This window comes from Elephas maximus, chromosome 22 (assembly GCF_024166365.1).
Source record: "Elephas maximus indicus isolate mEleMax1 chromosome 22, mEleMax1 primary haplotype, whole genome shotgun sequence".
NCBI lineage: Eukaryota > Metazoa > Chordata > Mammalia > Proboscidea > Elephantidae > Elephas > Elephas maximus.
Window position 1 is genome coordinate 43,744,870 of NC_064840.1, and position 16,624 is coordinate 43,761,493.

General features: G+C 38.4%; 1 protein-coding gene across 3 annotated transcripts in view; it reads right to left on the reverse strand.

The window, feature by feature from the left end:
• EXTL3 (exostosin like glycosyltransferase 3) overlaps positions 1 to 16,624 on the reverse strand; it is an 85,124-nt gene that overhangs the window by 19,701 nt on the left and 48,799 nt on the right. For 2 of the 3 annotated variants that reach the window (XM_049865681.1, XM_049865680.1), the window contains exon 4: positions 8,553 to 8,680. In XM_049865681.1, coding sequence (XP_049721638.1) covers positions 8,553 to 8,680 — 128 coding nt within the window. Of the gene's footprint in view, positions 1 to 1,638; positions 7,648 to 8,552; positions 8,681 to 16,624 lie in introns of all 3 variants that reach the window. The other variant, XR_007514865.1, reaches the window with a different exon arrangement.

Consider the following 16,624-nt stretch of genomic DNA (forward strand, 5'->3'; position numbering starts at 1 on the left):
ATGACTTCAAAAGGTAACATATCTGATTTGTTAAAGGCTGTCAACCATGATATGGTCAATTATTTATCAAATAGTAAGAACAAATCAATATGGAAGCACTGGTGATAAACTCAATTCAAAAACAGGCATAAATACATTCCTAGAAAGATGCATCAAGAGTTTAGAGTTTGCTCTCAGTGGAGATTTAAAAGTTAGGCACTTAAAAATATTGATTATAAATAATTCTACCAATTTACATATAAAATTGTTGCACATAATTTACTCAAACTTATGGTGCACTAATTATTTGTAACCAATGTTACATTTTGGCACACCTCACCTTTATTAGTCTTCAAATGTGTTCATGTTCTTATTACGGAAAAAGTTTCAAAGTTAATTTTATAATTTAAACTTAAAAACAAAGAAACTTCTCTGGATAAATTCAACTTTGCCAAATAACTAAACAGAAATTTAAAAATAATAAAATCAAGATATTATTCTATTAACAATCTGAATCAGGAGTAGTTCGAATTCTCTTGTTAACATTTCAGATTTAAATACTATCACCTTTGAAGTAAATGCATCGATTCCAACTTAACAAGACATTAACTTTGGCACATCATTTACCATATCATTTTCACATTAACATAGTCAGCTAAACAAAAAAAAGAAACTACTGACAGCCCATACGCTACATTTTTCAAATAAAGATAACACATTTTGTACAAGTCTGTGTGACTCAAATATTTTTTTAATGTATGAACTACCTATGAGGCAAAAGGTCATATCATTACTATTGCTTTATTTAAAATTGATTTTCTGTTCTTCATAATTTAGGCAAATAGTTTTAAGTAAATATATGAAGATACTATTACACATTTAAGTAACACAGACTTTACTATACAAGGGCACATTCTTATCTTTGGTCTGTTTTAAAAAACACTAGTTGCATCCAAGTCAACTCCAACTCATGACGACGTCATGTGTGTCATAGTAGAATTGTGCTCCAGAGCGTTTCAGTGGCTGATTTTTGGGAAGTAAATAACCAGGAATTTCTACCAAGGCATCTCTGGGAGGATTCAAACCTCCAACCTTTCAGTTAGCAGCCAACCTTGTTAACCATTTGCACCACCCAAGGACTCCATGGTTGGTTTTTTTGGTCTGTTTTACTTCCCTGTTTTGCCCTCTGCTTCATTAAGAATCAAGTAATTTGAAAATTCAATTTAAAAAAATTGTAAAATCAACTATTAATCAAAGAATGTAAAAAACTATCAGTGAAATTTTTTTACCTAAAATGTCTCTTTTGCAAATCTTATGTTTCTTACATATTCTAAAGTTTGCAAATGCTTAACTTATACAAGAAGTTCATTCGCTGATGTGAAAAGCAATCTGCAATTCATATCAAACAACTGTATGCCTCCTACTGTATGTGCATACAGAGGAATGTAATTCATTTTCTAAAGATTAAGATGATAATAGTCAATTATCACACTTCAATATACACTCTGTAACTATACTGTACATGTTTAAATTCTAACAACATTAAATAATACTAGGGCTCACAGGTGAAATAAAGATTATTTATCACAGCAATTTTTTTTAACAATCCATTCTCCACAAAGCCAATGTGTTCTTTTAAAGAGATAAAATTAAATTTACCTTGTGCTTAAAAAAAAGGGAAAGGGGACTGGAGATAAAGAGCTTCACATATGTATATATATTTGCATACACACAGAATATTTCTGGGAAGATATTCAGGAAGCTATAAACAGAAAAGAAACTTTTCATTGAAACTGTTTCATATTAATTTTTTTTACTAGTTATTTTCTTTTTTTAAAACAAGTTAACACTAAAAGATACACCAACATGATTGTTAAATAAACAGTTCAGATTAATGTAGACGAATGCCTATTCTATTAAACATACAACTTTAAAAGATAGCATGTTCAAAGAAGCCTTTTCTGCCTCTTCAAAAGAAAATCTTAAAGAACCTATACTTGAAGTCATGGTTAAGAAAAAGAATTTATTAGCTGCCTTTAGAAAAGAAAAATCAGAAGCCAAAGCCACAAGGGTATAGAGAAAAACACAGTAGATCCAGCTGTGGAACTCAAAAGTCCTGGGTCCCAGGTAACAGATACTTAGAACCAATAGGAGAAACCTACCTTCCAGTTCACAGTCTCACAAGTTCTCTGAAGATTACACTGTCTTAGTTATCTGCTGCTGCTATAACAGAAATACCACAAGTGTGTGGCTTTAACAAACAAATTTATTTTCACTCACAGTTTAGGAGGCTAGAAGTCTCAGTTCAGGGCACCGGCTCTAGGGCAAGGCCTTCTCTCTCTCTCAGCTTTGGGGGAAGGTCCTTGTCTCTTTTCACCTTCTGTTCTTTGGCTTCTTGGTGTTCTTCATGTGGCATGGCATCTATCTTCACCCCACCTCCCATCTATGCCTGCTTGCTTCCTTGCTTAATCTGTTCTTTATATCTCAAAAGAGATGTATTTAAGACAGACTCTATACTAATAGTGCCTCATTAACCTAACAAGGAAAACCCATTCCCAAATGGGATTATAACCGCAAGTACAGGGGTTAGGATTTCCAATACATATTTTGGGAGGATACAATTCACATACCATAAAATTCACCCTTTTAAAGTATACAATTCAGTGGTTTTTAGTATATTCACAGGGCTGTGCAACCATCACCACTACCTAAATTCAAAACATTTTCATCACAACAAAAATAAGCCTCATACCTGTCAGCAGTCACTTCTCCCAGCCCCTTGAAACCACTAATGTACATTGTTTTTATGGACTTGCTTGTTCTTTTGTATCTAGCTTCCTTCACTTAACATATTTTCAAAGCTCATCCATATTGTACCATGTATCAGTACTTCATTTCTTCTTACTATAAAATGGTAATCCACTGTATGGACATACCACATTTTCTTTTTCCATTCAATTCACCAGTTCATTGACAGGGGTTTGTTTATCCTTTTCTACTATTCCTAAGTAATGCTGCTATAAATATTTACAAAATAGTTTTTGAGTGGACGTATGGTGTCAGGTGTCTTGGGTGTCACCTTTCTTCCATCCCTTTAGAACACATCTACCTCTTTCTTGGTTACGTAAGTTGAAGTTAGCAAAATCTATATGTATTAGCTTTTACCACAGGGAATATTTCTTGTTATGCCTGCCCTTTCCTTTTGAACCTAGGGCCATTTTGTTTCCATTTGGGTGTAATAATTAGATTGGGGCAATAAGAGAAAGCTTTTAGATTAAAAAAAAAAAGATCAAAGGATGCCTAAATCAGTAAGAAAAGAGTCAGGTTGATAAAACATTAGAATATACACTCAGAGACAATTTATCAGTCACAAAACCTAAGGCTAAATACCAAATTTCCATAATTAAGACATTAAAAGGCTTCCTATTATTCGCTCATCACCTGTAAATCTGTTGGCAACTGGCATGGAAAAGGTCAAAAGTCTTGCTAAATCAGGAGCCACAGAAGATAGCCAATGCCAGCTATTTTAATAAACGTCAAGCTCACCAAAGCCAGGACATCGTATCTCAATTATTCTTATGCTCTAGGGGCGATGAGCAATTCTCCCCCAGAAACTGTGATGACACAGACCAGTTGTTTAATCATTACGTGAATTTTTTCCTTTCATAAAAGCAAGTGGAAACTAATAGGATATGTCAAAAAGACAAAGGAACTAGTCCCAAGGGGCTCCTAGTAATAAATTTATAATAATTTGAGTATAAAAAGTATCAGTAACTGATTATAATAAATCTAGTTTTAAAAAATTTATGCATCCATATACATGTTTTAAGATATAATAAAAATTGGTAAAGGGGGGGAAAAAAACAAGTGGTGATAGCTACTTATTAACATAGTCCAAAAAAAAAATCTCCAAGTAGTTTTTTGTTTTTTTTTTAATCAGAGCAACAAACTCTTGCTTCAATAATATGCTTGGAGGAGGTCAAAGGAAATGTGAGAGGTTGGTCTAACTTGTCAGGAATAGTTATCAAATCATTCCTTAGAGATGGATTTAAGATAGATAAAGCAAGAAAGCTGTTGTTTTCATTGAACATCTCCACTTATAAACCTAAGCCAAAAGAAGCCTGAGAGCGAGGTCCGTCAGGTTAGCCTTTCAGTGAGCGTAATGAAAGCATGGAGAAAAGAGTTCTTCATCACAGATCCATACTTAATTTCAGTAAGACCTCTATGGAAATCTATTCCAGCTCTTCTCAAAATATCTGTGGTGAAAAATTGATTTCCTCCAAATTTATTTTAGATTAATATTTTCATAAAATAGAATAAAAGTGAATTGCATGGTTTCTTAAGTATGACACCGAAAGCACCAACGACCAAGGACAACATAGATAAATTGGACTTCATCAAAATTAAAAACTCCTGTGCTTCAAAGGACACCTCAAGAAAGTAAAAAGACAACCCACAGAATGGGAGAAAATATTAGCAAATCATATACCTGATAAAGGACTGTGATGGGTAAGACCATGGGTCAACCTGGCTGGGCCATGATTCTCAGTGTTTTGGGAGTTCTGTAATGTTGTGATCACTTCCCTGTTGAAATCTGATACATGATCACCCCCAGGATGAAATCTGCTGAGTGGTGCCAGCGGTGGCGGGGTCTGTGGCAGCTCACTGCCCCTCAGCCTTCATCTCTCTGCCCTCCTCCGCCTACGTCCTTCCTGCTCACCTTGCCAGGGCTCTTACTTGTTCTGGAACCTGCAGCTGGCTCCCATTCGTCTGGACTCCAGTTCTTGGGGCTTGGGCTAGCAGCTTACTGGCAGTCTTGCCTGCCCACCTGGAGATTCATCGATCTTCAGAGCCTGCAACAACACTGTTCTCCGGCCTGCCCATCTTGGGTTCACCAGCCCCTGCAGCTGCATGAAATCAGGAAAATCCTTTTTCCTGCCTCACAGATTTGGGACGTACCACCTATAAAAGCCACATGAACCATTTCCTGAATCTCTCTTTATGTATATAAATATGCTTTACTGACTCTGCTTCTCTAGAGAACCTAGCCTAAGACATTTGGTACCAAGAGTGGTTCTATAGAAACAAAATTGTAAGTGTGAATTTTCTAAATTGATTCTCAGGTCTGGTTAGTCTTAAAGATGTTGATGATTCCACTTCCAGTAGTAAAGATGACACTGCTAAACCATGGTGTGAGGTGGCAATTCACCAGTGTAAAATATCACCACCAAGAGATCAGGTATTGGTGAAAGATGAGGTATGGGTGACTGCATGGATAATACCTTTCTACAATTTTGTCATAATGAGAGGTATAGGGAGGCTGGTTGGTTGGTCCTACTTTCACTAGACATAGTGGTGAAAGAGAGAGATGAGCTCAGGGCTTAAGAGTCAAAGCTCAAGCACCGCATAAACAACCTCGAAGTTTCCACTTGTGCCTTGAAAGAAAGCCTTAATTCTTGTAGTAACACAGCTGATATTGCCAAAAGCCAAACACAAAATCTTATTGTAAGAGTGGCTGAATTACAATGCCAACTCAACTGCCAATCTCGAGAGGTGTCTGAAGATAAAGTGAGTGCATTGATTGGGAAGAACCAGGATCCTGAAACTTGGGTGGGGACCACACACCAACAAGAAAGCAGCGCCGGGAGCAGAGCGTGTCTTTGGAGCTGGGGTTCCTGCACAGAGAAGCTTCTAGTCCAGGAGAAAATTGATTACAAGAACCTTCCTCCAGAGATGACAGAGAGAGCCTTCCCCTGGACCTGATGCTCTGAATTTCGACTTCTAGCCTACTAGACTGTGCGAGAAAGACATCCGCTTGAGGCATTTCTGTTACAGCAACACAAGATGGTTAAGACAGGGACCGAAATCTAGTACAAAGAACTCTCATGACTCAATAATCAAAAAGACAGATAACCCAATTTAAAAAATAGGCAAAAAATCTGAATAGACATTTCTTCAAAGAAGATATACAAATGGCCAATACACACACAAAAAGATGCTCAGCATCATTAGCCATCAGAGATGTAAATCAAAACCACAATGAGATACCACTTCAACCAACTAGAATAGTTTTCATCAAAAAGTTAGATGATAGCAAGTACTGGTGAGGATGTGGAAAAATTAGAACTCTCATACACAGTTGGTGGGAATGTAAAATGGTGCAGCCACTTTGGAAAACACTCTGGCAGTTCTTCAAAATATTAAAATATTAACATTCATGTACAACCTTTTGTATAAACATGCTTTCATTCCTAGGTAAACAGTCAAGAGAATGAAAATATACATTCATACAAAAACACATAGCAGATTATTTATAATAGTAAAAAAAGTAAGAACAGTCCAAATGCCCATCAACTAATGAATGGATATGGTATATCCATGTAATGGAATATTATTCAGCAATAAAAAGGAATGAAGTACTGATAAACGCTACAATGCAGATGAACTTTGAAAACATTAACTTAAGATTCTTAAGTAAATAATGCGCACACTACTTTTTTTTGCATACTGCTGTAAAAAATTAACATAGCACGCGTCTTAGTTATCTAGTGCTGCTTTTACAGAAATGCCACAAGTGTGTAGCTTTAACAAACAGAAATTTATTCTCTCACAGTTCAGGGGGCTAGGAGTCCAAGTTCAGGGCACCAGCTCCAGGGGAAAGCCTTCTCTCTCTGTTGACTCTGCGGGAAGGTTCTTGTCATCAATCTTCACCTGGTCTAGGAACTTCTCAGCGTAGGGACCATGGGTCCAAAGGACACACTCTGTTCCCAGCTCTTCTTTCTTGGTAGTAGGAGGTCCCTCTCCCCTCTGCTGCCTCTCTCTTCTGTATCTCAAAAGAGACTAACTCAAGACACAACCTAATTCTGTAGATTGTGTCCTGCCTCATTAACATAACTGCCTCTAATCCTGCCTCATTAACATCATAGAAGTTAGGATTTACAACACATAGGATAATTACATAGATCACAAAATGGAGGACAACCACACAGTACTAGGAATCACAGCCTAGCCAACTTGACACACATTTTTGAGAGGCACAACTCAATCCATAACAGTGCGCTTTCAAAAACCCCGGGGTGGGGGCACAGTTGTCAAAAAAATGTGCAACACGTGTTATTTGTGTAAAAACACAGTATATTCAGTGAAAGGAGATATTCATAAAAGGTCACATGTTATATGATTCCATTTAGATGAAATATCCAGAATAAGCGAATCTATAGAGACAGAAAGTAGACTTGTGGTTGTCTAGGCCTGGGGGTTTGGAGAGAAATGCGGAATGATTCCAACAGGTATGGGATTTCTTTTGGAGTGATGAAAAAATGCTCTAAAATTGATTGTGGTGAAGGATGTACAACTCTGTGAATATACTAAAAAACAATGAATAGGTGAATTCTATGGTATGTGAATTATATCTCAATAAAGATGTTACAAAAAATGAATTGCAAGAAAAATGATCACACACTTAGAAGTCACAGTAAATGTCAAATTGCTTTAAAAGTTTCTAAATGCTTACTCTCAATTTTTGTACTTACCTCACTGTGGACAAGTAATAAAAAGTCCATGGACCAGAACAAGCAGTCCATGCATGGCATATTGAGCAGCCCTGATATACTCCATTCTCTTACCTGAAATGTGTCCAGTGGGATATTTAAGTCCGAATAAGAACTACTAAGATTCAAAAAAAAAAAAAAAAAACAGTATGGCGTAATAGCTGACATAGAAATTCTCGAGTTAGACAAACCTATGCCTGAATCCTAGCTCTGCCACTTACTTTCTAGCTTCATGGCTTTGTTCTCTCAGGTCTCAATATATTCCTATATAAAATGGAGATAACTACTATTTATATCATCAAGTTTTAAGAGGATTAAATGAGATAAACTAGTGAAAAATTCTGAGCTAGTCTCTGGCACACAGTATGGGTTGAACAAGTATTAAACATCATCATCATAATCACTACCACCATCTTCTTTTCCTCTTAGATCTTTACTTTCTCATCTTTCCCGAAGTTTTTTAGGCCTCAGGACTTTGGCAATGTGCTAGTGCTCCAACATAAAGAAACACATTGTTTCTGTTTGCCTGGGAGTTACTCCCCCCTTCCTCTAATAAAATCTCAAATTTCCTTTAGGGAACCACCCTCTTTTCCCTAATCTCAGTCCACACGGTTTGGGATTTGAGGATGACCTACCTCCAGCTTCCTGGCCTCACTGGGAGAGCCTATATGAGAACCAAGTCAACACAGAACCAAGAGATGGAGATAAATGAAGTCCTTGACATCAACTAAGACCTGGATGCAGCTATGCCCTAAATGAGCCTTACTACCTCTGAGGTTTTCTCAGTTACTATCAGCCAAGAGCAGGAGAAAGATGTGATAGTTTGCTTCCATAAAGACTACTGCCTTGGAAACACTATGGGACAGTTCTATTCTATTGCATACTGTCGTTCTGAATCAGAATCAACTCGACAGCAGAGGGTTATCAGTCAAGAAATTCATTTTGCTGCATAATCCAGGTTTGACTTAGTTTTCTGTCACTTGCAGATTAAAGTGTTTCTTGGATTGAAAATCTGTCCCTCACCGAAACCCAAACATGATTTCATCGTGGCGAAGGTGAGCATCATCATCAATAGACAGGATGGCCTCTGTCTCAATTTCATTCCAGGGCAAGAATCGATTGTTCAAACTGTTCTTCTCAGTACGGACCACCTGTAATGAGGAAGAAGGCAAAGGAAAAAACACTAAAAATCAGTGCTGCATATAGAATGCAGAACCAAACTGCCTTTAGGTCAATGGAGGTTATAGCTAAATTCACTGAACAATTTTGCCTTATTACCTACCATTTGTAAAATCTAGCATATGCCTTTCAGTAATAAAAACTGGCTTTATCATTCAAAAAACATACAGGGGTATCATGTTTTAAGCTTTATTCATTCATTAACTAATTTTCCTGTGAAACTAGCTAAAGCTGAAGATTACCTTACATATTGCAATAAACACAGTCCAGGGAAATTTTTAAAACTTTCCCAAGAGAACACAAGGTAGCCGAGCAGAACTGAGATTAGAATTTTCAGCTCCAAAATCTCCCAGCTAACAGTCCCTGGTCATAAACTTTAAAACCAAACCCAGAAAACCCTCAGGCCCCCAATTTTTTTTTTTGGTTGATACCAAAATAAAAAATACAGCTCATCCAGCTGAGGCTAATTACTTCACTTTTGCAATTCCTACCAACAATTATTAACTAGACATATAAAAGCCTTTTTTTTTCTTTTCCTTTTCAAGGGGTGCCTAATCAATAAAACTAAATATTTCTGTGTCCATAGCAAATTCCAATTCAAAGAATCTCTAATGTAATCCACATATGCAAAGCAATAGGGTACATTATTACTCAAAAATTTTTTTCTTTTAAACCATTATAGTTTACTTATAATAGCTCTGTTATTCACCTTACCCCGTACCATACTCAAATAAACGAAAATGAGCATAGTCAGTATTTTTAATGGCTCGTTTTATTTTTATGTTTTTTTTTTACACAGAAAACCCTGGTGGCATAGTGGTTAAGTGCTACAGCTGCTAACCAAAGGCTCAGCAGTTCAAATCCACCCAGCACTCCTTGGAAACTCTATGGGGCAGTTCTACCCTGTCCTGTAGGGTTGCTGTGAGTCAGAATCGACTCAACGGCAACGAGTTTGGTTTGGATTTTTTGGGTATCAACATCTGGTTAATCCAGCTAATGAGAAACCATCATTCTATTCTCAAAAGGCAAAAACAAAGAGACCACCTTTAGGAATCATCTTTTTAGAAAGCCAAGAAGTATTATCTTGCTTTCAACAGAATGTCTTACTTGTAGTAAGGATAATCTCTACCTAGAAAGATAAATATATCAGGTATCTTAAAGTTTATGAATGGTTTCAAAAGTACTCCACGACCTCACTAGCATTGTCAGTTCTGCTTAAAATACCCTTTCCTCTATTCTTCTACCAAACTATTCTTTCCCTTCAAGACCCAGCCTAGATGCCTCCTGCTGCATTCCATCTTGGAAGAATTAATAACTCCTGCTATATTCTTAAAACACAATCCTTATACTTCAAAATAAAGCACTTAGAATCCAACTAATTCAGACTGAAGATCGTATGGTTCAACTCATTTTATACACGGAAAAACTGAAGCCCAGAAGAATCATGTCACCTAACTGGTAAGTCGCAGAGCCAGAATTCTAACTTATACCTTCTAACTCCAAATCCAGTCCTTTCTCAGCTAAACTTATGTTAACTTTATAAACCTCATCAAGCCAAAGGCACCACTGACTGGAAATGCACTGTTTATTTGTATACCACCGTGAAAGAAATATGCTACCAATAAAGAAAGCACAAGAAGTACTTTATCCCTTAGAATGTTTACTTTATTAAAGATCTTTCCTAGACTTCACTTCAGCCCCAGAGAAGTCCCTCCCCAACCCAAGACAAAGAACAATCTGTAATAAGTATGATACTACAGATGACAGATGTCGGAGTCAAGTAATGGACAAAAGAAATCCATATAAAAATCCCTGAGTTGGTAGCCCAGGGTCTTCCAGACTAAGATTCAGCAGTGACAAAACACAGGAACCAAGGACTGGGGTCAGGGAATATAATTAGAGGGCAGGGAAGGGTGAGACTGCCAAGTACTCACCTTAGCAGCTCCTGGGCACCATTCCCCATGGAGTGGGAGGGTAGCCAGAAGTGGCAGGAGCCAAATGCCAAGTTCAGGGATGGTAAAATGCCTTCAATTGTAAGACACATCCCAATTTCAGAGATATTAAAATGTAAAATAATGTACACCTTACAAGCAATGAAAAATGTAGATGTTCACTCAATCTCCTCCAAGACGCCACCCTTGGATCAACCATTTTACTTTCCTAAAGTAGAATTCACTTAACTGTTGTCGTCAGCTGCTGTCAAGTTGATCCCATACACAGTGCGGTCATTTTGGAAGTAGACTACCAGGCCTTTCTTCCTAGTCTGTCTTAATCTGGGAGCTCTACTGAATCCTGTACAGTATCATAGCAACACACAAGCCTCCACTGACACATGAGTGGAGGCTGTGCTTGAGGTGCATTCACTTAATAAAGAGCTGCAATTCTGCCAGTTCAACTGAACAAAGCTCTTCCTCCACTCTAGCATGTCAATACACATCACTTAATATGAAGAAAAATCACTGAAAATTCAGTTCTTGAATATTCACTTGTAGATTATACATTCTGTGGGCTAATCACCATGAGGATTACAGCAAAGTTACTGTAAAGTTTGTAATCCAGGAACACAGCACAGAGCCTTAGTACTCAAAATGTGGTCCAAGGACCTGCAACATTGGCATAACCTGGGAGTTTGTTAGAAATGTAGAACTTCAGGCCCACCCAAAACTTAAGTCAGAATCCACATTTTTAACACAATCCCGAGGTGATTATCCTATACACATTAAATTCTGAAAAACACTGGTACAGACAGAAAATCATGGTCTTTGGAGTCAATCAGAAAAACCTGGGTTCAAATTCCAATTCCTCCACTTACTAGCTGTGTGAACGTAAGTAACCCCTCTATCAAATCAACATAGCACCATGCTGTCTGCAAAAACTGACACTATTTATCAGCCAAATCTTACAATAACATAACTCTTAATCTAAAAACAAATAGCAACAACAAAAACTAAAATGATTGTGACTTGATACATATTTGTCCAATTTACCATTTGGTTCTAAGTGAACCAAATCAAGATGACGTGCTTGGTCTTTGGAAGACTAAGCTGGGGGTATAGAGCTGATGGTTTAATATCAAATGTGGTTCAGTCGAGATTTTACATTCAATTTTTTAAAGTGGGTTAATTAAAGTCCATACTTGAATATGAAGAGGTTTGAAGAGAACACCATTATAGATTACAGTACACCTCTGCTCATCCTGAACCAGTTTCTTTGGGCTGGATGACAAGATTTTCAGATACAGGGAACTGAAGCAAAAGCAGTGAAAATAAAAGCTTTTAAGGATTCACAGAAACATCACATCAAGAATTGCAGCTAACCGTGGTTAGCTTACAAACAATTGCAGTCAATAAGTCAGCTTTAAGAATTTAGAGCAGTGGTTCCTAACTGGGAGCAATTTTGCTCCCCACAGGATACTTGGCAATGCTAGAGAAATTTCTGGTTATCATAATTGGACAGAGACATGGGTTGGTATTAAATATCTGACAACGCACAAGACAGCCCCTTACAACAAAGAATTACCTGGTCCAAAATACCAAAATACCACTGGTGCCACTGTTGAGACACTGAATTAGAGTACACCACCAGTAGACAGTAAAGCAAACAGTACTCTGAGAATTAACTGTAGTTATCTGAGGACAATCACCTTTTCTCCATAACCAAAAAGAAATTTCAGCCCTTACAAACTTTGCAAATAAAAACTAAAATCAAGGAAAATAAACAAAAGCTTCCTTCTAACAGTTTTGCTTTAAAGATACAGTACTTAATAGCTAGACAAAAGCTCAGCAAACCAACCATTATGCATTCTGGCATGGAAATCAGAAGAACAAAATGCAGACATGCAGATCAACATCGACCTCTAGGAGTTTGAAAAATGGCAGATTAAACTTAAATGAGTCATCTAGAATTAATATGTTGTGTTCAGAAAAGATTCTCATTTTGGTTGATGTTATTTTGTTTTTAAGTATAACAATGTCCCTGGCCCCTACAATTGACTATTTCTTCATGTTACTATAAAAAAAAATAAACCAAACCCAGTGCTGTCGAGTCGATTCCGACTCATAGCGACCCTGCAGGACAGAGTAGAACTGCCCCATAGAGTTTCCAAGGAGCGCCTGGCAGATCTGAACTGCCGACCTCTTGGTTAGCAGCCGTAGCATTTAACCACTATGCCACCAGGGTTTCCTCATGTACTATAGCATACTGCTATTACAGCCTTGTGGTTATACCTTAGTAACTTGTGAAAATGGAGACACACCTTCAAGTTATTGACTTTATTAATGGTACAACACTGATCAAAATATGTAGAGCGTATCACTCGAATATAGTAAATGTTCAACAAGTGTTTTATGAATGAATGAATAGGAAATAGGAATTCATTTAGCCCTGTCCATCCTATTTTCAAAATATGGAATAAAGATTTGAGAATTTTATGTATCAAAATTATTATAAACACTCAAATATTTAATAGTATTAAAAGATGATGAGAGAACTTAGAAAAACTTCTTAGTATTTAATCTAGTTTTCTCCATCAAAAAATTCATTAACTTATGACAATCAAGTCAGGAGCAATAATCACTAATACTCATTTTTCATGTTTCATATACAACGTTCCCTCATGATTCCTTACTAGTTCTGTCTACCATCGTTCATCAAAGTCTTGACTTTCTCTCACCACACCTTTCTTCTCATTATATGGAACAAAACAGCAATCATAGCCTAAGACCCTGCCATATACAAATACAAGCAAAGCCAAGATGGCAACTGAGTCAAACGCAACATACCCCTGCACCAAAGACCCAAAAAACCAAGCAAAACAGAAGCAGACAACAACCCAGGAACCATGAACATCAAAAAAGAAGGTCTAAGAACTGAACCAAATACTGACAAGAAGGAAAAAGTGAATGAAAGCAGCAAAAGAGAAGTAACAGAATGGAGAAGTAACACAGAATGGCCGTCTTAGGACAAAGCGAGCAGTGACCCCAGGTGAAGAAAACACCAAAGCATCCTCACGACTTTCCCGAAAGGGACACAGAAACTCTACAGACACACACGGAAAGAAGCAAAGGCAGGGAGGGAGCTAGGATTCAGAACCAGAAATACTCAGGAGTGGTAGCCCCTGACCTCAGGGGTGAATGGAGGACAGTGGAGATTACCACCCAACAGTTCCCTCAGCGGCTCCCCTTCCTCACACTTGAGTGGGGACATGTCCCACTTGCTGGCTGCAATGGATATGAGATGGCCGGTACCTGTGTATCCTAGCCAGAGGGACGCAATCCCCCTCACCTCCTCCTCCTGATCAGAGGCTGAAGAAAGTCCCATATCCCAACTGCCTTGCATAACTGGGGGACCACAACACGATCTATTCCTTCCCCCCCACCCCACCCAATCCCATCCACTACTCCTTTGCCCACTCAACAAGTGAGACTAGGTGTGCCCCTGTGTGTACACCCACCCACCACCTGCCCCTCCCAAGGGCCTAATGGAGGGCAGTGGCAGAGAGACAGTGAGAGCCCAACTGCCGCTACCTCCTCCTTCTCCCTGCCCAGGGAGGAGCGGAGGAGACAGGGCTGCATCATCCCTGCCACCTCATCCCTCCTCCCCTTGCTGCCACAATGTGGACGTGGTGCCGCTGTGTGCACATCAGTCAGGCATGACTCCTTCCCTTAATGCACCCAGCAAGGGGCAGAGGAGCCACGACTGTATGCACATCTCCCACAGCCTCATTCCTCCCTCCCCCTGCCCAGTGCGGGGCAGAGGGAGAGCGAGTGCACCTGCATTTGCTTGCTGCACATTCCTCCCTCTCACCACCCACCGACAGGGGGATCCAGCATGCCTGAGCATGCATCTGTCTGCTGTTCCTTCCTCCCTCTACCTGCCAAGGAAGAGGCAGAGGTAGACCGACTGCATTTCCACCCACTTCCCCTCCCTCTACCACCCACACCTACCCCTCTCAACCAGCAAGAGGTGAAGAAAACACCTCCACCTGCCTGCCACACTCACATTGGCCCCTCTACCTGCAAGAAAAGTACCACTCCTTGCTCCTGTACCACCAAACCCAAGACAGACAGAGGCCAAAGCCTTACCAACCCACCCTCTGCCTCCCAGCAAAACCACCAAACAGAAACCTAAGCTCCCACACCTACATGCCACCCCACTCACCCGGACACAGGTAGGGAGCACTCCCACATAGCCAACCAGCAACCAGAGTATCACGCCTGCTAGTAATCAGCAAAACAAACAGGACCCAGCAAACAATTACGCAATTAAAAAATAAATTCAACAACCCCTTAATATCCCAGAGAAAACAGACAATAGCAAACCACCTAAAGAAGCAGTGCAAGATGGACCCAGCAAGTGACCAAAATAAAGAACCAGAAAAACTCCCTGAGGAAAAAAAGGTAATGGAGCTTCCTAATAAGGAATTCAGAAGAACTTACGTACAGAGTCCTCAAAGGAATCAAGGAAAACACAGGCAAAATCATGGAAAACACAGATAAAACCAAGGAAAGCACAAAATGGTAGAAGATTTAGGAAAACAAAACAAGAACAAAGTGACAAAATAAATAGACAATTGGAAACCATGCAAAACCTAGAAGCATAGCAATAAAATTTCAGAAATAGACAACTCAATGGAAAGTCATAGCAGTAGAATCAAAACAATAGAAGGCAGTACCAGTGAAACAGAAGACAAATCCCTTTACACTAATCTGTACAAGGAACAATCAAAAAAAAAAAAATTGAAGAAAGCCTAAGAATTAGATGGGAAACCATAAGAGGAATAACTGATGTGTGCTCAGAATCCCAGAAAAGGAGGAGTCAACAAAAAGAACAGAGAGAATTGTTGAAGATTTGTTGACAGAAAACTTCCCCTACAATCATGAAAGACAAGAAGATAACCATCCAAGAAGCACAACAAACACCATACAGAACAGATCCCAAAAGAACACCAAGACATATCATAATCAGACTTTCCAAACCCAAAGACAAAGAAAAATTCCTGAAAGCATCTCAGGAAAAATGAAAGATCACCTACAAGGGGGCATCAATAAGACTCAACTCTAATTACTCGGTAGATACCATGTGGGCAAGAAAGCAAAGGGATGAGATATATAAAACCCTGAAAGAAAAAAACTAACAACAAGAATTATATATCCAGCAAAATTATCCCTCAAATATAACAGAGAAGTTAGGACATTTCCAGATAAACAGAAATTAAGGGAATTTGTAAAAACCAGACCAACTTCACAAGAAATGTTACAGGGAGACATTTGGACAGAAAACTAACACCACCAGACAACACCCTGAGATCTAACACATGACAACATCAGTCAGATATCAACCCAAATAAAGTCTCAAAAATAAAAGACAGAAAACAGGGAACCAGAGACATCAATCTGTAACTGATGACCACTTCAAAATAAAGAGGGGGAGTAAAGGGTATAGGTTTAGAACTTCTATGTGAAGATGAAGTCAAGGTGATATCAAAATTACTGCTTTAAACTTGGGAAGATAAAGGTAAGTCTTATGGTAACCACAAAGAAAGCTAACAAACAGCCTCATCAAAAAAATATAAACAAAGAAAATCATAAAGACTCAGTACACACAAAACCAACAATGAGGAAATAAAAAGGCAAGCCACAATTTAAAAAAAAAACCTCAGCACAGAAAATTCGGCAGAACAAAGAAACCATCAACACCACAAAAAAAAAAAGCGTAACAAAATGACAGCAATAAACTCATACATATCAATAATCTCACTGAATATAAATGGCCTAAGGATTAAAAAAACATGACCCATCACTATACTGCCCGCAAGAGACACACCTTAGACACAAAGATACAAATAAACTAAAAATTAAAGGATGGAAAAAGATATATCAAATAATAACCAAAAAAAAGCGGGGGTGGCAATATTA